At 43.1% G+C, this 23,508-nt stretch overlaps 1 protein-coding gene across 1 annotated transcript in view; it reads right to left on the bottom strand.

The window, feature by feature from the left end:
* Positions 1–6,471: 6,471 nt before the first annotated feature.
* Positions 6,472–23,508, bottom strand: part of RPA1 (replication protein A1) — a 32,829-nt gene continuing 15,792 nt past the window's right edge. Inside the window, exons 8-17 of the mRNA XM_075904474.2 lie at positions 23,196–23,298; positions 21,881–21,949; positions 21,542–21,734; positions 20,239–20,378; positions 18,685–18,833; positions 14,183–14,315; positions 12,610–12,786; positions 10,635–10,742; positions 7,898–7,984; positions 6,472–7,523 (exon numbers count right to left, since the gene is read on the bottom strand). Of these exons, the coding sequence (XP_075760589.1) occupies positions 7,413–7,523; positions 7,898–7,984; positions 10,635–10,742; positions 12,610–12,786; positions 14,183–14,315; positions 18,685–18,833; positions 20,239–20,378; positions 21,542–21,734; positions 21,881–21,949; positions 23,196–23,298 (1,270 nt within the window). The 3' untranslated portion in view covers positions 6,472–7,412. The remainder of the gene's footprint in view (positions 7,524–7,897; positions 7,985–10,634; positions 10,743–12,609; positions 12,787–14,182; positions 14,316–18,684; positions 18,834–20,238; positions 20,379–21,541; positions 21,735–21,880; positions 21,950–23,195; positions 23,299–23,508) is intronic.

Genomic DNA, 23,508 nt, shown 5'->3' with positions numbered 1-23,508 from the left:
GTAGAAAAGGAGGACTGGCCAGAGGGAGAGGCAGCTTGTCGGAGAGCTGCGACAGGGAGGGCTTATGACCTAAACCCCATCTTCTGAGGGCTGCCGATGATTACCTTCAGCAATCATGCAGGCTGAGGCTCATCCAGACTAGTCACCAAACTGCATTACAGAAAAATCAAACCAAGCTGCATGAAACTGTTTGCTAAATCCTAGGATGCTCATTTAAATATTTAAAATATGCACATGGTAATTCAGAACTAATTACCCTGAGCACATTTGAAACATTTATGCCATCCTCTCTGGATCCTGGCTATTGATTGTGCTGTGCTGCTACACTCTAGTGTTTCTATACACTGCTCCAGTAAATCTAACGTCCAGCTTCATTCAAGTAGGCGCTGCCTCCTGCTGTTGGCTAGGGCAGAAATCTTTCCCCTTGCTTTCAGAAGCAGAACCTTCTTGTACATTAACCCAGCTCTTTACAGAGCCACAAATGTGCTGGCACAGTTCTGATTACTCAGAAGTATTGCTTTCCTCACTGCTTTTACTCCTCATTTCTGAGATTTAAAATCTAGATTGCTATATGGCACCACTATTACCTCTTGACTTTTAATCCAAAGAGATCCCATCTAGCTCTTCTCCCTGCAAATTTTCACTCGTCATGAAAGAAGAAAATTGAAATTCCTGATTATTTTGCAGTCTATTTTCTCCAAGTTCACAATTTTTTTTAATGGGTTCAAAACCACTGCCAGTTATTCTTTCGGGACAGGGGTATAAAGGAGACAAACTCTCAATGCTACCCATACAAATAAATTAGACACTATCTGCCTTTGGCCAGAGTTTACAGAACGAATGCTACTCATTGGCATTCTGGTGGAACATAGAACCAATATGCCTATGCTTAAACTGGCTAAAGTACAGAAAGACTGATGTTACTTCTCCAACTTACAAAGTCTATTTCCCATTCAGGACAGATTAACTTCAGACATGAAATCTGGAATGTAAAGATTCAAAATTCAGAAGCTATGATGAGTCAACAGGAGGAATTAGCATTCGAGTTATAAATATGCTCCAAACTGTCAGGAGCTGCCTTGCTACTTCATTGTTTGAAGATGGTGGCATCAGGCTTGTGGCATTCAGAGATCCAGTACCAAGCTAGGAATGATTTCCACAGCCCAGCTGAAGTTTGATAGCTATAGTAGTTGGGAAACCATTCATCATCCCCCACTGTCAAATGAGGAGAATTAAGAGCCTTTAAGAAACAGAGTGTGGTCATTCCAATGTTATCCCCTACGGGATCTCTACAACCAGTTGGGTGAAGGCAAGCAGAACCACTGAAAGACAGACAAAATATCTTTGCCATGCTTAGCTGGGCAAACAGAAGCCACTAATATCAGACACACACTCATGGCAGTAGGTAATGAAGGTAATAAATAATATGAACTACTCAGATTTTCTGCCAAGCAGTCGTTGTTTTAACTGGTAACAAGAGGCCTCTTTACAAGAAGAGAATTTTGCCGAGTACCGACTTAAAAGCTGAAGTTTGGCAGGAGACTGCAAGAAGGATGAGGAAGAGGTAAAAGCCAATTTTACCTGGTAATCTGCTATGCTATTTGTGTCCTATCTGGATCATGCCTCATGCATTAAGAGTACCCTACATTCTTCCTATTCACTGTAGCTCTTCAATAGCACCCAGGAGCTAATGGTTTCTATTATAGGGATGTGCAGAAGGTGGCTGCAGCACGCACGTCTGTCTGCAAAATAGATATTAGCCCAGTAAAATGCCTAAACCCCTTCATTCTCGAGCAAATGGGAATGGCAGTGGTGCTCTTCAGCACCCTAGCAATGTGACAGCCATGTGATTGACAAGGCTCTGTGCCGAGAGCTGCACGTGTTCCTACTGTAAATAGTAACACTTCAAAGCAGCCCTGACCAACACTGCAGAAGTTACACCCGTAAGAGTTACTCTAGTCTAATGAGTATTTGTATAGTATTGTGTGTGCATGGAAATACACCCCATATGGAAAGACGGAAAACCAAACAGCTGGTGGAACAAAATACGAGGTTAGAACCCTCTCTGAGTCAAGAAACATTTAAGACTAGCTCTCAAGATAGTGCTTGCATCTTCTGAAATGAGTTTGGCAGATCCAGAAGTGGCAGTTTCGCATGGCAAACCATTCGCTATTTAATTAGAGGGCTCTGTGTGGAACACTCCCAGGCACAGGAGAGCAGCAGATTGCCATACAACGTCTCAGTTATGAAGACAGCACCTTAATGATTCCTTGGGCAAACATTTTTCAACCAGCCATACAGAGAAAAGGGGTTCTGTCTGGCTGGAGTAATGTGGGAGTAAGTCTTTTCAAAAGCCTTTAGTAGGAAACATACAAGAGCTGGGCTGCCTTGCAACAGGCAGCAGAGCAGGGCATTCTGTCTCCTAAAAGGATGGGCACTGCTCCAGAACTGGCTGAACACACAAATTAACCTCTCCAGGGGAAGCTATGAGAAGACGACATGAGGGTCCAGTTCAACTAGGTTAAAGGGTCCTAGGTTCACACAGCAAAAAGTATCCAGCTATTCACTTCAGGACTCTGGAACAAACGACCACTGGAAGGAAATTCTAGCGAATACAAGTTAAAGATAGGTTATGTTAGCTGCATTTCACAGGCACTAAGGAATGTTATCGGAGAAAGCTGTCATTTTTAATGACAGCACAAGCTCCAATTACCGGAAAGCTGATACACTTGGGAGTGAAAGAATTTTTAAAAAATGACTTGAAATCTAAAAACACCCTTGGTTATCCGCTTCTGAACGGGATGTAAATAACTTCACCTGGGTCTCAGGAAATTTAACCATTTCACATGACAAGGAAATTAAAACAACTTTGGAACTGTAGCTTGTTTCCTGCCAAGCTGCACCCGGGCTTTCTGATGTAGCGCCGAGGAGCTGTAAACCTGAACTTGGAGGGCAATGTGGTCGCCAAGAGAAGCAAGGCTGCATGTGGCTCAGAGGATTAGAAAGGGTCCAGTTTAACATGCCCACCCAGTCAAACACACTCCCAGCCCCCCCGTGTTTCATCGGCTCAGAGACAAGACAGGTGTGCCTCCCTGTGATGGCGCGTTAGGGTTTCCCAACTCCTGCACCCCCATAGTGGCACAGACAGACTCCACCAGCCAGTAGAACAGAGGGAGTTTACTGCTTCTCCAGGATACAGCACAGCACAGATGTCATCTGGTTATAGGAACTGGGGTCAGGAGGCCACAGGCCCCACCCCGAGATGGGGGAGACTGGGCCCTGCAATCCCAGCCCCCTACTTAGGCTGCTTCCTCCATGATTCCAGACAGAAACTCAAACTCTCTTCCAGCCCTGCCCCCCAGCCAGGTGCTGGTCTCCGCCCTCCTTCATCTCCCTCCATGGAAGGCTGGGTTAATCCACATGTGGGAGTCAGTGAGAATCTCCCATCCCAGCGCAGGGGACCCCAGCTCACAGAGCAGACAGCCCCCCCCCCCCACGCCACACCCCCAAAGCAAGACGGTCCTGTTCTCCAGTGGCAAGACTCTGAGCCTCCTCTCCTGTAGCAAAACTGCACATCACTGAGCACCCGGCTCTCGCTGGGCCCAAACAAGAATGTTTATTACTGAAGTGGGGCTTTTGCACGCCCAGCTGCATTAAAAAGAGCAGAACTGATTACACTGATGCAAGGCTGTGCTAATTCGAGATCTTTCAGGTTACAGCTGTTTAGAGTAGGGATGGGAAAGAAAATTGTTGATGCCCACAACCCAGCATAATTTGACCAGTGAGGGGGCTCCCTGGTGGAGCTGAGGATGGAGCTTTGGGGGTGTTAGAGGGGACCCAGGCTTTGTGTGGGATCAGGGCTGGGGCAGAAGGAGCTTACCTTGAGCGGCTCCCGGTCAGCGGTGCAGCAGGGTGGGGCTAAGGCAGCTTCCTGCCTCTCCTGGCCCCACAGGCCATGCTGTGCCCTAGAAGCAGCCAGCAGCATGTTCCCAGCCAACAGGAGTGCAGAGCTAGTGCTCAGGGCAGGGGCAGTGTGCAGAGCCCTGGGTGCTCTCCCTCACTCCCATGTAGGAGCCGGGCCTGTTGCCAGCTGCTTCTGGAGCACAACACAGTCTGTGGTGCCAGGACAGGCGGGGAGCTGCCTTAGCACCCCCACTGTTCACCAGATCCCCCTGCAGCAATGAGATCCAGTGCCTGACATTTCACCACTCAGTACTGGGTCGCGACCCATCATTTGAACCCCACGGTCCTAGGCTGTTCTGCTAGTACACAGGCCCATTTCTCTCTCCCTCACCCCAAACTTATCAAGTCAGAGCTCTCCAAGTTTTACATTTCCTATAAACTAGGGATGGTAAAATACTTTTAACCAAGTAAACGTGTAACTGCTGAAAGTGTCAGCGGTTACACACGGGGAGGGCAGGCAGCTTCTTGGGAGCCAGTGCATGCAGTGAGCTGGCTTTAAAGCCAGATGCCCGTGAGCACCAGCTCCTACCTGCCCCCCTATCCTCTCAGCACTGGGTGGGGGCAGGCGGCTCCCCGCACATACTGGGAGCCGGTGTGTAACCATGACGGTTAACCCTAGCCCGAACTCCAGTCAAATTATCATGGGTTGTGGATATCAACAATTTTCTTCAACTGGGTCATGAGTAAAGAAAGTTTGAAAACCACTGGCTTAGCGTTAAGAACTGGCAGAATGGGTGGACGAGCTGTACACTCAACGATAAATGAAAATCTTAGATAGCCAACAAAGGAAACAGTAGCTTTCTAGTTTGTGGCAAGTGACATGTAAGACTGACTCATTACCTGAAAAGGAACCTGTATCATTTTCTATAAATAAAACCTGAAAGGCTCTTTGCCAAGGGAGAACAGGTCAATATAGCTTTTCCATAAGCAGTGCCAAATTTCACTTTTAGATGGTATATTAATTATATAATCAATAATTGTGGTTTTCATTAGTGTATTAAATACCTCAATCAATATTTTTATCTTTCAGAAAAAGTCCTTTCAAAAAGGGGACAGGGGAATTTTTGACCAGGCAGTTCAAAAAGTTAATGCAACTCACCAGAGACTAACAAAGCACAGAACAAGGAAAATAGAAATTAGAGGATTACTCTTTGTCTGGTCCCTTGCACAGTAAGACACAAAGGGAGTTCTAGGATTATTTAAAATAAAGGCCAGAATATTAATTTTTCTGGTCAATTGTTCAACAGTGCTATCAAAGTGGATATGACAAACACTGACATACAAGTGAAAAATATTCAGAATAAAATAATTGGTCTTTATTGCTGTTGTATTTCCAAATATAAAGTCCAAGAGCCAAAACCTATTCAGCAGCTCTTCTGGTAACAAGCTCTTGGAAGCAAACACTGGAACCTATTTTTAATGTATCTCCAAAGAGAAATCTAAAGTACAGATTTGGCAACTGCTTTCTCACAGGAGCGTCCCGGTAAAAAGGTGTCCACCCAAGTGCAGTGAAAATGCCATTTGTTTCCTCTTCCTCCAACTTGAGAGTCAGAGAAATAAGCCACAGGGCTCACCACACAGGAACATTTCACCACCGCCTTGTTTTCAGTCCCCCCAAATTGGAAGGGAGGCAAAGTATAAGAGAAGAGCAGAACTAAACGACTGGTTAGCAGAGTGGAAAGACGGATTATCACTCCTACCACTCAATTTGTCAATCCAGAACAGTGTTGAAGACCGTAATTTTCTAGTCACTGCTTTACAAGCAAGGTCAGAGGGAACAAGTACTTCCATAAAAATTCTGAGGCATCAGCAAAAGGACCAAGTGCAATCTAACTCACTACCTTTAGAGTCCAAAAAGGGTTGTCCATGCAGTTAATGGGCCTGGGAAAATGCCATTCATGTCCATTATCAGCAACAGCATTTAGAGCGCCTAAACAGAAAAGGACACACAAACTAAAGGACACAAACAGGACATCTGAAGAAACAGAGTGCACTAATCCCGTACACAAGCTACAGTTCTCTAACAAAATTCAGTTTTGCTACCACAAACTGACCACAGGACTGCCTGGATGTTTGGAGCTGCGCAGCAAATGCCAAGCTGCGAGTTCCAGCCAGGGAACACATAATTAATGTGATTAGGAGCACACACAGCTAGCATGCTCTGCTGACTGAAAAGCCCAGTAGCATAATTACTGTTTTCTGTACTAGCTCACTGTCTGTACAAATCTCAAAGCCTGGTTAGCATTAGACTGCTGTGTAAACGTCAATAAAAATTCCCAAAGTGCCAGATCATCAGCATTCGCAGGCACAGAAACGGTAAAAAAAAATCATTGCATATCCATGCTGCCAACATCAGGCAGAGAAAACTCCATTCTTCAGTCTAATCTTAGAGTCTGAAAAAGGTAACATCTCCCCTCCCCCCCAGTGAACACTTCTTATGAAAGCTAATTAGTTGTTTTCCAGTAACAAGAAATCATCAGTGTTCAAAGAAAGAATTCACAACACAGGAACAAAACAAAGCTTTGTTTATTGTTTTTGTTTATTGAAAACACTGCTTTAACCAAGTCCCCGCCCCTCATACAAAAACTTCTGATTAAACACTGTTACAAACAAAACTAAAGAAATTAAACACCAACATAGGAAACATGTATAAGGCAGGAAGTATGTGCAATCATCAGCCAAAACCACAATATTAATTGAAGTGAAAACTTAAAGCAATGCTTTGTAGTTGTCTAGATTTCCCTGGGGGTCAGAGTCAATGCTTATCAGCCTCTCCCAGAAGAGACAATTTTGATTAATATCAGACCCATCTGACTCAGTGTGATAAACCCTGAAGGAAGGATATTCTTCAGATATGAGAGATATGCCTTTGATTAATAATTCTACCATATTGCCATTCCAAGCATTGCATTCCAAGCCTGGCACCTGTGAAAGAGAAAGCCTTTGAATTCTGCAGACAGAGGACTGACTCGAGCTAAGAGGCCCTTTCTCTTTAGTCCACATCAGAAAGCTGCATGACAATCTCTCCCTCTCACCCTCTTCAGAACAGGTCAGAAGTGCCAAGGGTGCCATATATCATCACGTTTTAAAAAAGCGCTCTCTAATTTCGCTTTTAACCACCAAAGAGCGCAGTTACTTTAGCAAAGGCAAACAAAATGTCTGAAGGATGAAATCTTCACGCAGGTTGCAGGCCTGCAGGAGAAGCTAGTATCAGTTTGTCTAGAGACTCCTCTTCAGCTCTGCCATAGTTTGACCACGACAGCCTTATTTACCACCGGGATATCTGCTCACAGAATTCCATGAAATCCCTTTCCCACTCTAAGGGCTACCAAGCACTGTGTAACTAATGGCAAACTCTCACTGGGGGCTGGGAAGAACTCAGTTTAACTTCGGCTCTTTAGTTATTCGGTATGGAAGTTCTAGCTTCAGCTCAATCGGCACCATCCTTCTCATCCTAGCTGTACTGCGTTTTTCCTGATGCTCATGATCAGCCTTTTGCTGTATTCTTTGTAGTTCACAGGCTTCACATCCATCACTGTAGCCTTAATACGCGACTCATCCTTTGAAAGAGAAAAGTGGTATGTAAGAGAGGGAGAGCTGGGTCTCCATGCACCAGACACGAGTTCTAATCTGCCCTTGCCCCAAGCAGCTTCATTATTCTTGGTGTCAAATTTACTTCCAGAGCTAGTACTTCCTGTGAAAACCAAGTGTAAAGCTAGATTTTGCTGAGTAAGAGAAGCAGCATCACAGAATGATGCTGATCCTTCTCTCATTCCACGCTTATTTAGTGAGAGTGGCCACTGTCACTTTTGGAAGCTGCTCTTCCCCTCACCCCCCCGCCCCCCAAAGCCTAAAAGGAGGAAACAACTTCCTGTCAATCCAGTCTAAATACAGCAAAGCTGCATGTCCCCTTCCCCTGGCGGGGGGTACTCACATTGTAAGTCTCCAGCTTGACTCTGATCCTGAATTCGTACGACCTGAAGGTGGCATTTTGGAACAGTTCCTCAAATGCCTGTTCGTTCTGTGAGGGTGCAAAGACAGACATGGGAGGACAGCTTGCCAAGCGTCCAACTGCACCCTACAGTGCAGACTACTGGATCAATGAAAGCATGCAGCATAGTAACATCTAGGCCAAAGGCCTGCTCTTCCAATGATGTGTTTAGTTTACTCAGCTGTAGTTTAAATTAAAATTTAAACAAGATGAAGCTTCTAGTCCGTGTTAAAGAGTCTTGATTGGCCATGTGAAATAATGCACAATTGTCTTAAGTTTGCAGAGAATTACACTGAGATCACCAACAGCTGTGAATCCCCCACACCCTCACAGCACTTAACTGGAGTTAATTCTGATGCCCAGAGGCACAGACATGCCAAGATGGTTAGCCATTTCACTGCCAACAGTTTCATCAGACTTATTCAGCTTCTGTAATTATCTAGTGAAGCTGCATGTATCCCAACATCCTGACACTTTATTCATGTGAAAAGGTACCATACAACAAAAAGGGGGGGTTGTTCTAATTTTATTTTTAATATCTATACGACTGTCTAAGTTGCATGGAAAAGCTGTTAAGTGAGGGAAAAATTAAGGTGACACAAGCTATGGTAATGATCTGTCATGTGTCTATTTAATATAGCCTTTGCTTACATGGCCACATACTATTTCTCAAGTACAGTACACGATCTCACAAACTGTGGGAGCAGTGGGTTTTTTTTTCCCCCCTTATAAAGCTTTACTTTTTAAAATCTGTACAGACATTCCACTAAATCACACAGCCCTTAATACAATTTTAATAAGCCAAGTATTTCTGAATGATGTTTCACATCTGATATCAGTTTTGACACCAAAAGATCATTTTCAAGAGAAAAAGATAGAAAAAATCCGAAGGGGGTTTTTTTGGAAGGAAGGGAAATTGTGGTAGAGGACAGGTATGTATACATAGAGATAAGAAAAGTGTCATTTTTATTAAAGTGTAAATGGTTATTAAACTATTCAAATCAGATGAGACAGATGTCTAAAACATCTCTGCACACACTATTTAAAAAGCCATAATTTTTTGTCAGGCCCACAAAATTGAATTTCACGAAGCAACACCAGTAAAATTAGTTTCAGAATTGAGTTGATAGGAGATTACGCTAGCATGAACAAGAAAGTAGGAAGCCATGGGTAAAACCAAATTCCTGCTAACTGTAGTAGGAGTCTCTCAGGTGCTCCTTGCACACTCATTCCAATAAAAAAAGTTCCAATCTTACAATGAGACCACATCAGCCGGACACCAGGCACCCACAAATCCCTGCTAATTTCAGTGGTGTTCAGTGGAGTTTTGGCCATACAGAACAAGCTGCAGGATCCAGATATACTGAACGTCCTTCAAGAGCCCTTTAGAGTTAGTGAATTGTCATAGAAGTCTAACTTGTGGACCATAAGAGTAAGTGGTTTGCCTGCCATACCAGATAACATGTTTCTGGATTGATTTATACTAACTTAGTATTATAGTCATTATTGTATTCATTCTATTTAGACTAGCTATAGATGTTATGTTACAGGTATTCATTGTATTAAGCTGTAATGCAAGAAACCTACAGGCCTGAATCCTGTACAAACAGCTAAAGCATATTAGAGGGAGCTGCATAAACAACCTCTGGCCCAGATATAATTCTTGCTCAGCACAGATGTCCCTTCATTTGGGAACTAATTAGGGAAACCATATTGGAACTGTATCTACTTTGAGTTAGTTTGCCTGACACAAGAATCAGTCAGTGATCACAAAAGAGACAACAAAGCGAAGATGTTCAGGGAGGGACCAGAGGCAATGTTTTTAGGAATGGATCATGCTGATGAACATGTAGTAGTAAGTGTCAATCAATTAACCTATAGTGTAAGGTGTGCCCAGAAATTCTAAGGGTGCAGAAACAGATGATGGCCATAGTAGGTTGGGTTGGACATCAGCAACATCAAGACCCTATAAATATCCATAACATTTGCTTTAGTGGGGCTTCTTTGTCTTAAAACTTCTTTACCTTAAACTTTCTTAGGCTCTTTAAGTTCTTCAAGCTCTCTCTCTCTCTATGCAACTCATTCTATTAGTTTGGTTTATAGTACAGCTTAGCTGCTTTATATTCTACCTACCAGGACTTCCAATTTCATTGGCATGCCAAAGACGAGGCTGATCCTATGTTTCCTAACATCAGGTCACCAGGAAGGGTTGAGAATGTGCTGGGTTAAGTCATTCTTTAATTCTGTAACATTACCAGAGTCCTTGAAATATATTATGTTTTAGCAACTTTATGCCTGTTAATGTTCGTTACTCTTCTACTTGTTTTAATAAAGGTTTTAACAAATTGGTTTTGTCCTCTAAGTGCCCTTGCCACGTTCCCCAGAATTCCCCTTCTGGAATAGAACTCTCTGGGTTCTCTCTCTTTCTGTAACTTGGATTGGGGACAAGAACCTAAGAATCTTCTGGTCAGATACGGCCAATGGAGAACCATAAACCCGAGCCCACAACACTGAGGTCTACAAGCGACAGGATGAGAAGGGACAAGAGACCTTTCTGAGAGTAGCGCCACTGTGCTATAGCTACTATTGGTAGTGTCCAAAACCCTGTGACAAAATACATGGAAACAATTCCTGTTTTCTCTCGCTCTTTTTTTTAAAAGGAACAAGTTAGTTGACTCACCTTTTCTTTCAGTTCTCCAAGGAAAGCAGCATTCTGGCCAAGAATTACCTCAGCTGACTCCTGAAAACAAGTCACCCACTGATTCTCCTGACAGTCCGCAATGTTCACCTAAAAAGAGTCCACAGCCATTTAACCAAATTGCCTCCCACTCAAGAATCAAGTTCTATTTTATGGCTGGGGACAGGATTACACTTCAGGTGTGACTTGCAGCCCCAAGTTCCATTCCTTTTGTAACCATTTGTACTCACTGGGGAACAAAGGGCAACATTTGTTTTCATATTTCAGAGGGGGAGCCATGTTAGTCTGTTTCAGCAAAAACCAGTCCTGTGGCAACTTAGAGACTAACACATTTATTTGGGCATGAGCTTTCGTGGGCTGGAGCCCACTTTGTCAGATGCATCTGATGAAGTGGGCTCCACTGCACAAAAGCTTTTGCCCAAATGAATGTGTTAGCCTGTAAGGCGCCACAGGACTCCTTGTTGCTTTTTAACCCTTTCCCTGGCTGCAGAGACTGTCTTAACAGGCTTCAGCCTCAGCTGGTGTTAAACTGCAAACTGAGTCAAAGGGAGGGGCCAACAAGCTGTTAGTTTCAGCCTAGGGAAAAGCAGCCATATGCTGCCATCATCCTCAAGTACTAGTGCAAGTGAGAGCAGACCACAGACCATTAGGCTCAGCGCAACCCAGCAAGGAATGCAGTTAGCTGCAAGCAGCACTATACCTTTTGCATACCAGTGAACAGGAGAAGCAGCTGCATGCAGACAGAACGGCCACACTATACGAGGTAGGCGGGGTTCCTGTGCGGAAGCCTGATGTACATCTCTCCTTTGGAAACTGGGGCTTGATGCACAGGCTATGACTAACTTAAAGACTATGTTTTAAGCGTCAGATGCATAGTGCTTTCAACGGAACAGTAAGAGTCCGCACTAACTCAGATGCCAACACTCTTGTAGGAATGGACACAGCTGGAGCTTTACCTTAAACTGGTTGTGGGGGGGAGAGATTGCAGGCTAAGAAACCAATTTGTGTCCTAATTTAATTTTAATATCTCCATTTCAAACCAAATTATATCCAGGTATTTCAGCAAAACAGCATGCAAAAGCACACTACCTTGCGACTCCCACAATACCAAGAAACAATGTGGTACAGGTTAAAGACCAAGCAAAATCCTTAAGTGAATTCTCTGGCTTCAGTGAAAAACAGGAGATTCAAGTGGTGTGAAATTCAAGAGCACACCTCCCACATGCCCCCTACACGCCACAGAAGAAATACTAATCCATAGGGTACTTTGTACATTTTTAGATTTTCTAATAAGATGAGAATTTCTATTTGGAAGCACTGCTTCATTTAGGCTTTGTTACCCAGAGTGAAATTGCAGCAATAGATCCCCTCCCAACTAGACCCCCCCAGCACAGTACTTCTAAAGGCAGGTACAACCCGCTATTTTTCAAGCATTTTATAAACGTAAAGGCTGAAAAGAATCTCAATGTGAGCGGTGCAAGCAGGTGTCACAATAACAACTCTCAGACACACTATTCTGAAGCAGGTTCCATTAATGCATGAGACGCAGAACACTGCCTACAAAAGAATGAACTAAATATAGGAATCAGCTGTAAAAGTGCAATTACTGCTCCCAAGAAATGCCATTTTACATTAGTTTATCCTCATAACAGAAGAGATGCGGGCCATCTATGCTTGGCACTGCATGCCATACTTGCAAACCAGAATCAACTGAGTTAGCTTGAAACTTTTCAGAGGAAAGAAAAGCTTTTAATTAAAGCACACGAAAACAAACTACTAATCAGATCAATGAAACCTAACCTACTTGGGAACAGCACATAAGCTGCTTACTGCTCATTTACCCACAGGACCCATGTATTGGACCACACTGCTCTCCGACCAAGGAGTATAATTACATACATACTAGGCACATGGTCAATGAGCAACAAACACTATTTCACCTAATCCTTTTGCTTACCGAGAGGATCATTCGATACTTGAAGTTGGGGAACTCGCGATCACATTTTTCACAGCGATACAACCCATTTTGTTGGTCTATCACTTTCTTATTGCAATCCTGAGAGGGACATGCCTGATATATGCAGTTCTCTTTGCGCAGGAATACCACTGTGGCCACACAGCTGAAATAATCTGCCTGTGAGAATGAGAGCACAATGTTAGTCACAAACACTGGGATTGCTTTCTGAATCTGAGTTCTCACTAATTGGAAAACACGGCCATCGCTGGATTCTTATGACGAACAGACCCTCATTTTTATGGGTCACTGGGACTTGCAACTCAAATCTGCTGCTGTAACTGCTCTTGGGCTTCATCACGTTAAATGAAGCCCCTAACTCTTCACTGAACCATGTTCACAATCACTAGTTATTAGAATGAGCACGTTTGCTTTCCCATTGTCTCAAGTCCAGACTGGAGATTCATGTTCTGTTCATTCGCAACAACAAAATGTCACACTTTCCCCCATTCTTCTTTTGAAAGTGAAACAGAGGGGGAGGGTCTATACCGGGGTGGAGGATCATAGGCCTGAGGCCAGATATGGCTCCCAGCCTGCCCCCGGGTCTCAGAGTCAGGCCCCCCCCAGCAGTGCAGAGCATGAGATGTGCTCCAGCTTCCCTGCTGTCCCACTGCAGGGCTGGGCCCCCTAGACTTTGGTGTGCGAGGGGGAATGTAGGGTGTGCGTTTCTCCTTCTCAGTCAAGGGTTGTCAGTGCAGGTTTGGGGTTTTTTGGGGGGGCTTTTCACTTGTATGTGGCCCCCGATTTTTCTGTGGATCAGTGGCCCCCAACCCAAAAAAGGTTCCCCGCCCGTGCTCTATACAATAGTGTGTACTGCAAACTCATTCAGCAAAACCACAGCCTGAAGAACAAAACAACACATGAACTGCCATGCATCTGGTTCATAAAGTCCAGTCTGACAGTGGCTAACACAAGAAACTCCACAATGGACAATTATGGAATGACCTGTCTATATGAAAAGGTTTTTCTAACCCTTACATGCTGGTAGGTATATACCAAAATGCTTTAGCATTTACATTTCAAAACTAAAAGGCAGTGTGACCTCATGAACAAAGCACTGAACTGGGGCTAGATGTGGCTTCCAACCCCAAAAAGAACTAATACATTCATGGAGAGTAAGTCTATCAATGGCTATTAGTCAGGAGGGGCAGGAATGACGTCCCTCGCCTTTGTTTCCCAGAAGCTGGGAATGGGTGACAGTAGATGGCCCACTTGATCAGAACCTGTTCTGTTTAGACTGAAAGCTCATTTGGTCACAATTTCTTGGTTTTGTTTTTGTTTTTTAAACGGGGCCAGGAACTCTCTTGGGGATTCTAGTTTCTATTACAGTAGGATAAAAGTGAGGTCATAAACTTCAGGATCTGATTAACCTTTTCCAAACTCAGTTAAAACTAACGTTCTAATAGGCTCCATGGGTAACCCTCAGCAACTGGCAATTTCAAACACCACAGCTGAGTAAAATGCAACTTATTTTCTAGGTAGTATACCCTGTTTGCATTTAATAGCCCGATTTTACCTTATCTCCTTGTCCCAAATTTTCAGATTTAGCCTCATACAAAGTTTTCCAGTTGGTATTTCCTCCAGCTGTTGGTCCACCTCTCAGATCAGAAATTGAGGTACCTTCCAAAAGCTGCCCTTCAGAGTCAAACCTGAAAATACAGTGGTTCTTCCAGTTTTGGATGCAAACTAGCCAGACTTATCCAAAATCTTGTATTTAATTTTACATACTTAATGCAAGAAGTATTTTATCTGTAACTTTCACAGGAAACAATTACTGTATCACATTTGTAACAAAAAATGATTAAAGGTCTAGAAAACAAGTTATGAGGGAAGGCTGAAGGAATTGGGCTTGTTTAGTTTGGAAAAGAGAAGACAAAGAGGACAGGATAGCTGTTTTCAGGGATCTAAAAGGGGGGCACAGGGAGATTGGGGGGGGGGGGGCAAGGAACTGTTCTCCTTGGCCTCTGAGGATAGAACAAGAAGCAATGGGCTTAAACTGCAGCAAGGGAGGTTTAAGGCTGGACATCAGAAAAAGTTCCTAGCTGTCAGGGTGGTTAAACACTGGAATAAATTGCCCAGAGAGGTTGTGGAATCCCCATCACTGGATATATTTAAGGGCAAGTTAGACAGACATCTATCAGGGATGATCGAGGGTGCATGGCCCTGCCGTGAAGGCAGGAGACTGGACCTGATGATCTCTCAAGCTCCCTTCCAGTTCTAGTGTGCTATGGTTCTATGATCTATATTACACTAAAATAATATTTCAGGATAAATCCATACTGTTCTAATGAGCAGAGTCTATATATATTTGAGAGAGTTTGTGTGTCTGTCTGTCCATCTGAGTCTGTTCCAGAACTCCTCCTAAACAATAAGAGCTAAGATCACCAAATTTGATATGCAGCTTCCTCCTACCATAAATGATAGCAAGGTACGGGGGTTTGGTTGTGCCAGAAAAATGGGACATGCCTGGAATCCGACTGTTTCTCATCAAACAGAAAAGGAGGGGTCTGATAGCAGGGACAGTTATACTCCAGAATGACCATGGGGGAGCAGCAAGTGTACCAGGCTCAGGAAGCAGCTACCAAGGGGAGCTACCGCTGGCTGGGTGGCACAGACCTTGCTACCCTACCTCTTTCCCCTGAGCCTCCTCCACACTTCCCAATTTTCTGGCCTGACTCCTGCTCTCCCCCCCCCACACACACCTCCCATCCCCCTGCCCTGACTCCTGCACACTCGCAGCCCCTCCCCATAGCTCCTCCTCACCCCCCCAACCCTGACTCCCGCACCTCACACACACACACAGCCCCCGACCCTGAGTCCCTCCTTAAGGGCCCAAGCAACTCTGGGTCAATGTGCTAGTATTTTATAATCTCAAAGGTGGACAAATTCTGCTTTACATGCCCATAGCTTTGATGCCATCCAGTGGCCAAGACAGTAACTGCATATATTTTAGAAGAAGCCAGATATTTGCATAATTAGAATTAAATTATATGCTGCCATTATCTTTTCTACAGCTTTGAAAGAAAATCAAACTGTTTAATATATCATATTTCTTGACTTAAAATAAGCAAACGTGTCTGTTGGTGAAGCATATGCTACAAGACCTGCACATGCAATGTAGTAGCAAATTCATTTAAGCAAAAAGCTAGTTTCAGATGAGTGAAGCCTCCCAGAGACTACTGTCTACCAAAGGGTAGCCTTTTGCATCACTACAACCACGACCATTAACTGAACTACACTACATCTGCTTTGCATAGTAGAAACTCTCTAAAAATGCCACTCGTTATATATCCATCAAACAGAAGTCCACAGGAACAGCAATGATCATTATAGGTAAAACAGCATAAACGTTTGATTCTAATCCCATTTTCAGCCACTCACTTTGAGGCAAAAGTTTCTCATTTCTGTCTTTACCCAAAAGGGATTTTCTTCTGGAAATTTTGAACAGTTCAACTATTTTGGAGAAGAGTGGAACACCACTTAACTACTGTAACAGCTCATTCTTGCAACATTTTTCCTGCCCAGCTCTACAGTGAAAATGGTTAGGGAGTGAAAGTTGAAACCTGGCATGAAGACAGACTTCACTGAGAAATGCTTTTGAGTGATCGGATGAAAAATGCTTTGGATTTGTCCAAGTTATAACCTGCTGAAAACTGCTCTGTGCATACAATCCTTTTGCTAAGCGTAAGAAATGTGCAGCTAAGGCAGCTACAGCACCTGATATGTGCATCGCTAACTTAGCGGCACACTGAAACTGAACTAAGACCATGCAGAGCTAAGGTAAGGGCTCCTTAGAAAGATTAGAAATTAGGTCTTGGAAAGACAAGACTTGAAGCTTGGGAGTCACCGAAATGGAACCCAACTGTGTTGCATAGAACAGCATATGCGCCTTGTGCAGTTTTCCAAGGTAACCGATGTCAATTTTAAAAGCTCCGGAGCCCTTTCTCCAATCCCCTTCTAAAGGGGCATCTTCTCTAAGCTTCCCTCAAATACTGAAGTAAGCCTAGGAGCAGATGGGTGGTACCAAGAGGGAGAACCAGAGACTGCGTTATGACGATCTATCCCTCCCATCAGGGTCAGAAGCATCTGAGAGCAGGGTGGTGAAAGTCCCATCACTTCTTTCTCCAGAAACCGCAGGAGGTGGCAAGTGGCACTGATACACTAGACCCATTCTTTGATGGGGGGGAAGGACATCACTGTCTTGAACAAACAAAAATCTAACTCTGATACTATATAGGATTCTGACATTCCAGAGCTAGGAAACCCAAAAGCTGAAGCATTTACTGCATTTCTCTCTCCCATCCCTGAGGAATTGCAGTGGATTGTTACTTTAATGCAGCACTATTTTTCCTTTCCTTAAGGAGGAAAGGTCTCTGGCTTGTTTGGAAGGCCAGGCACTCTCCTCTGCATCGTAAGGCTGTTTGACTCAGTACAGCGCAACACAGAAATGACACTAGACAGTATAGACACATGACCACACTAGCATAAAATGGCCTCAGAGCACTAAGCTACTGTGCATAGGCAACTGCCACCAAAATATTAACTCTGGGAAAGCATGTCCAGTGGATCATGTCTCACTTGCGCCATGTTCTTTTTGAGCAGCCTGCAGTCCAGTGCAAAACCACACTATTCCCCTCCATAAAGTCCTGGTGCTTAGTTACTGAAAAGCAGCAATGCCATCATGCTACAGTTGGGGGGGGAATAGAGAGGAGGGGGACCGGGTAAGCTTCTCATCCTCGCCTTCCAGACAACACACTTCTGCTCTCCCCTATATTTTTGCCCTCATTTATTGGCCTCTCCCCATATCTTCTGTTAGGCTCATTTTCACACTTTTTTCCATGGTGTGCCTCCACCCCTTTCAAACTCCTCCTCAAACCTCACTTAATTTTACAGAAGCAAAATGCAGGACAATGTAGCACTTTAAAGACTAACAAGATGGTTTATTAGATGATGAGCTTTCGTGGGCCAGACCCACTTCCTCAGATCAAATAGTGGAAGAAAATAGTCACAACCATATATACCAAAGGATACAATTAAAAAAAAGAACACATATGAAAAGGACAAATCACATTTCAGAACAGGAGGGGGATGCGGGGGGGTGGGGGGGAGAGGAAGGAAGGTAAGTGTCTGAATTAATTATATTAGAGGTGGGGAGAGTTAGATGTCTGTGAGCTAATGGTATTAGGGGTGATAATTGGGGAAGCTATCTTGGTAACGGGTAAGATAGTTAGAGTCTCCGAGAAGGCATGAACAAAGAGTGTCGAATTTTAACGTGAATGACAGTTCAGAGGATTCCCTTTCAATCTGCACTTGAAAGGGAATCCTCTGAACTGTCATTCATGTTAAAATTCGACACTCTCCGAGAAGGAATGAACAAAGACTCTAACTATCTTACCTGTCCAGTGCCTTAGCCACTAGACCCTCCTTCCTACCTTTAGCTTCCCAATAGCTTGTAATGTAGCAGCACTAGGGGCACCCCTGGAATTGTATTAATTTGCTGACAAGGATCTAATGTGCCTTTGTTATACCATAAAAGGCATCTAATAAAGGAAACTGTAATACAACAAAACCTTCCTAGAATCAAAGTATTCCTCCTATCCACAATAGATGAACCTACATGTGATCCTGCAGGGTGGATAAAGCTTGTGGAAGAAAAACATTATCTTAGGTAAAATCCACAGAAGAAGAGTTGTTAAAAGTCTGATTTCATGCTGCTTTCCAAGGATCTGGGTCAGCATGCACCACTTCCACTCTAATTGCTTCCTCTCCAAGTCTTCAGAGGTTGTCATAGGATTATAGGTGTCAGTTTAAAAATTGTAAAGTCAACCTCTCAGAGGCCATAAAGCCGCCAAGAGAAATAGAAACTATTCTACCTAGAACCCAGATCCTGTGCTTCCCTTCTGAACGTTCTAAACTGCTTACATGTGGATTAGAGGGGTAAAACAGAACAGAATCTCCAACAAGTCAAAGTCAAGCAGTGGGCAGCCGCCTCTATTCAACACAACTACACAGTCATACCAGCCTCGAAGTTTAAATGCTTCTGGACTATCCGGGTTCACCACAACTGTGCTCGAGGTCAGGACAGAAAGACTCCGGCCACCAAAATCAGAAACTCTGGCTCCTTTGATGGCTACCACAGGCTGTCTAGACCCATCAAATCTTTCCGCCTGTGAAAACATAAAATATAAATGGCACAACATGGGCGCTCATCTCGGTTCATAATTCATAGATCATGACTACAAACAGGCCCAAACTGGACCAGATTGTCCAGCTGTATCTCTGAGGCACAGTATCTAGGTCAGGTCATTAAGCCTTGAAAACAGGCTATTAATCGTTGTTTAAAGGATTTTTGAATCCCCAATGGCCAATCTCAGAGACTGCAAGTAGTCCCCAAAATCCCATCCTGTGTGTATTTAAGTGGAGAAAAATGGTTTGGAAAGGGAGGATAGCTGTCCCAGATCAGAACAGACTTAACCCAAGGATGATTTCTCTCTTGACAGTAACATGCTAACAAGAGGACCTATGTGGTCAGAAAAATTATTGCTTACAAGAAATGCAAGTTGCTTGTTTTTCTTTTGACCTGCCACACTGATGAGAATGCCTTATCTAGTTTAGCTTACGAGAAGAGTAAATTTAGATATATTGAGCAAACATTTTCTTTTAATTCCATTTTCTCAGTTTAACTGAAGCAAAATTTATTAAGATTGCTGTCATCTGGGCACTTTCACAGAGACATCCCCAAAGAGAAGAAAACCCCATAAATATAAAAATGACTATTTGCACAGCAATAACATTTAGCTCTTCAGTGGCACCTTCCATCAGAGGAGCTGTGTGACATATGAACATCTAGCCCCGAGATGTCCAACATGCTAGCCACACGTGGCTATTTGTCTGGTTGTATGTGGCTAGTATGCTTCAGAATGGGTTGGACACCATGGCTCTAGCCTCAAAGAATCCTTGTCAGGTGGATAAGAATCATAACTATTTCACAGACAAAAAACTGAGGCATAGATCAACAAGAGCCTACCACATTACTTGTTTAAGGCCACATCAGATATTGGTGGCAATTCTCAAAACTGAGCTCATGTTCCCAAAATCCCAGTCCTGTGGTTAAAAACCAAATACATTCATTGGCTCTTTGTTCTTGCTAGCTTTTTGAGGTTGACCCCTCCTCACAACCCCAGGCAAGTTTTGACTTTATTCAGCATTCCAAGGACCCTGCCCTACGACTAAACCTTAACCCTGCTGGATACCTTTGGTCACTGAGCTCTTTCTTGATCAAAGCAGCAACTCCTCTAGAGCTAATGCTGACAGTGCTTCCTGAATACGAAGGCTGCCAGAGTCTGGAGAGAAATAGGCATGTTGCACATCGTGGCTCAAACTATGCCAGATTGGCCACAGTATAAAGTTATTGTGGAGAAAGGCTAACAAGGTCAGATCAGAGAAACCAAACTAAATCTTTTACCCTCTATACAGAGACGCATCCCCACTCTTAGCCGCCACAGGTGACATATTATACCCATTCTTCTCTCTATATATGTGAAAGCTCAGAACAGGTAACCAGGCACTTACCTCATCTCCCCACAGAGTAGCTGTCACCATCTTCCCAGATGTATCCATTAAATGCACATTCCTCTTGGATACTTCTCTATTGGTAGATTTCACTGTAATTTTAGTGATGTCTTCATAGCTCTTACAGACTCCAATTATGTCTGAAAAGCAGGCATAATTCAGTTTGAATTACTTGAAGGTCATGACTGGGTCAGATGAGCAAAGACGACATGGGAAGAACTCATACACAGGTAGCATCAGATTACATCTTCAGAGATTCTAAATCCCTATAAAAATTCTAAAAGTCTAAAACTTGGGAACCCTGTATATTAAAGTTGAAAGGCTGTTAGTGAAAGGAAAATCCATTACATCTTTGCAATGCTATTTTCTCGATGAATTTAACAGTTCATAAAGTAATCCACCATAGCAGGTAGGTTTAAGATTTTGTGCAATCTTCTCACCTACCACTTTATAAAAGAGACTTCATTCTCACCTTGCAGCACTACTTGCTTTTCCAGTCTAAGGTTCTCTTGAACCAGGGGATTACAAAGCGTCTATTATGCAGACAAGCATGTTCCAGCAACTATGAGGAGGACACCAAAGTCTTTTTTTCATTTATCAACCCAAGCATGTATGTGGACACTTTAGAAGTGATAAGCTTGTGCAATACGCCCACTAATCTCTACATTGCTTTGAACTCTGACATTTGTTTCTAAACGCTAGTTGAACACCTCTGAATCATGCCCTCTGGGATTCTGACAGTGGCCAATATCAGGTGACAGGACACTGCATTAGATGGACCTTTGGTCTCCCCCAGTATGGCCATGCTTATGTTCTTAACATATTTCTGGGGAGCCACTACAAGTGAGAACTATCATCCCAGCCTCTGATCTTCCCAGAGTGCTTTACCCACTGAGTTAGAGGAAAGTTTCAGAGCTCCTAGTGAAGCAATGCAAGACAATCACAAGAAGTAATGCCAAATGTATTGCAGAGATGCAGAAAGATGCATACAGAATGTTTCTTTGCACCTTCCCTCAGAAACAGAACATATCATACTTGTGGCCCCATTCACCTTCTAGTTTATACTGCAAGCTGGCAGATAAATCAGTGTGCATGGCTAGTACAAAGAACCCCAACTCCCTAGCACCAAGACTAGCAAAAGTAACTACCTGAAGCATTTCTGGGGGCACCTGCCACACTGCAGTGCCTGACAGAGAACATATTAATCACATAACACTATGTTTCACCACCTGCTCCTCAATTATTTGCTACAAGACAAATGATTTTAAGTTTCTTGGCACCCCATCTTGCTATATGGACTCACCAACAATTGTGTCTTTGCATGTGTTCTCCAAATCAGAGATGGGCACAAACGCAAACTGAACCGAAGGAAGGTGCTGAGCATCCTCACAGGGTATTACTGAAGTCTCATTACTGAATGTGATCTCATAGTCATTTTTCACAGCTGTATACTGCTTATTAGCTGTCTTTAGATGGCCTTTGGTGAAGTAATATACCTAAAGAAAAGGAGAAGGGATGAAACATAGGATACATCTGCAGTGAAATGCTGCAAATGACCTACGCACACCGTTAAACAACTCAATAGACTCTATAAACACCCCTCTAACTCATACTGGTTATAAAATAAACAGTCATACTGTACCTTATTCAATTCAATGAGCGGAAAAAACTTGTCCACTTGATCATTGAAAGCAGTAGCTCTAATTTCACCCTGCAGGAAAATGCAAAACCCAGTTAGAATTAAAATTCAATGTGCAAAGCCTTCCAATATAAAGTGGTTCCATTTCCATAGATGTGGAATACCCTGTAAGACTAGCTCCAAACCCGCAACAAACATCTGAGTTCATATCCATGACTTTACTTAAACCCACATAAGAACCTCCAGAAAGAATGGCATGTACTAGCAAGTGCAGTATGCCAACATGTTGTTGTAAAGAAGTGTAGCTCTGAACAGATATGCCCAAACCTTGCATCAATTATGTCATTTTACAGATCAGGCAACATCTCCTTTTAGACATAGCATTTAGCTTCACAAATTATGGGATAACATCACGCTGATAGGTACAGCAGTGTGTGTTGCGACAAGCTCTTCCCTGAGTGACAATTAATGGCTGAGCTAGAATTCCACTAGTTAAGATATTTATGCAATAAAAATATTAAAAACTGTCAGTCAAAATGCTGACAGCATGCAGACGTGAAATAAGACTAATGAAGATGTGTCGAATTACGAACATTTAGTATTGAAAAAAAATCTCATACGAACAAACAAGCTGCTGTATAACAAAAAAAATTAATTGAGAAACTGACCACGTTTCATTCTTCAAAACAAACCAGAAATGGTTTTCCTCTTCAGCATCTGTGTGAGAGTTGTATCTCATAAAAGCTTATGCCCTATTGCCCTAATGAATTTGTTAGTTTTTAAAGTGCCACTGAACTCCTTGCTGTTTAAACCAGAAATGGAATTTCCCTGTATTGCATATTTATTCATTTTAATTAGGAAATCAGAATGTAAGTTTCTATTTGAAAATGCTCGTTTGGATTACATTTTTTATGCCTTGCATGATGGATGTGAAGTCAAAGCAACAGGAATGGGATTCTTCTGTCAATCTAAGAGAAGTGCCACAAAACTGAAACGTGGTCTGTGTAGAGACCAAATTCTGATGCTGCCACCATTTTTGGCCACATACCACTGAGCTAACAAAAGATGCAAACAACAGTATTTAGGGTCTCATTTTAGATATCTATAAAGACTCTGAGTGAATGAGAGTGGGACATACCCTAAGACCTCAAAGAATGCCATTCTCTATAACAAATCTGCCAAAAACGTCCTTAGTTCTTCCTTCTCTCATTTACTTAAATACAGAAATTTTGTTTCTCAAGAACTCATCTGCTTCTAACTATGCAAACTTCCAACGCTCTCTTCGCTGTCGTATCTTGGATCCCACTGCAGCACTTACACTTTCATCAACCAGCTCTATAGAGAACAGCTTTCCCTCACCGCGGGAGTTGCTCCAGGTGCGAATCTGGCCTTTTTGGGTAACACGAGCACAAATGGTCCATCTGGAAACAAGACAGTAAGAATTAGTAGTCCAATGTCCTTTTTTAGAATGGAGTGGAGTCTTACAAATTTCACAGACTTTCAGTTTCTATGCTGTTAATACAGAACCTAAGATTTCCCACTGTTGCTCAGTGACTCTACTTGTCTGTGTAAAAGGTACGGTGTTTATGCCACTGAAACAGAAATTATAGAGAACCAAAAACATTTAAGAA

The sequence above is a fragment of the Pelodiscus sinensis genome, chromosome 21 (genome assembly GCF_052426305.1).
Source record: "Pelodiscus sinensis isolate ZL-2025 chromosome 21, ASM5242630v1, whole genome shotgun sequence".
Lineage (NCBI taxonomy): Eukaryota > Metazoa > Chordata > Testudines > Trionychidae > Pelodiscus > Pelodiscus sinensis.
This window is presented reverse-complemented; position numbering and strand designations above follow the sequence as displayed.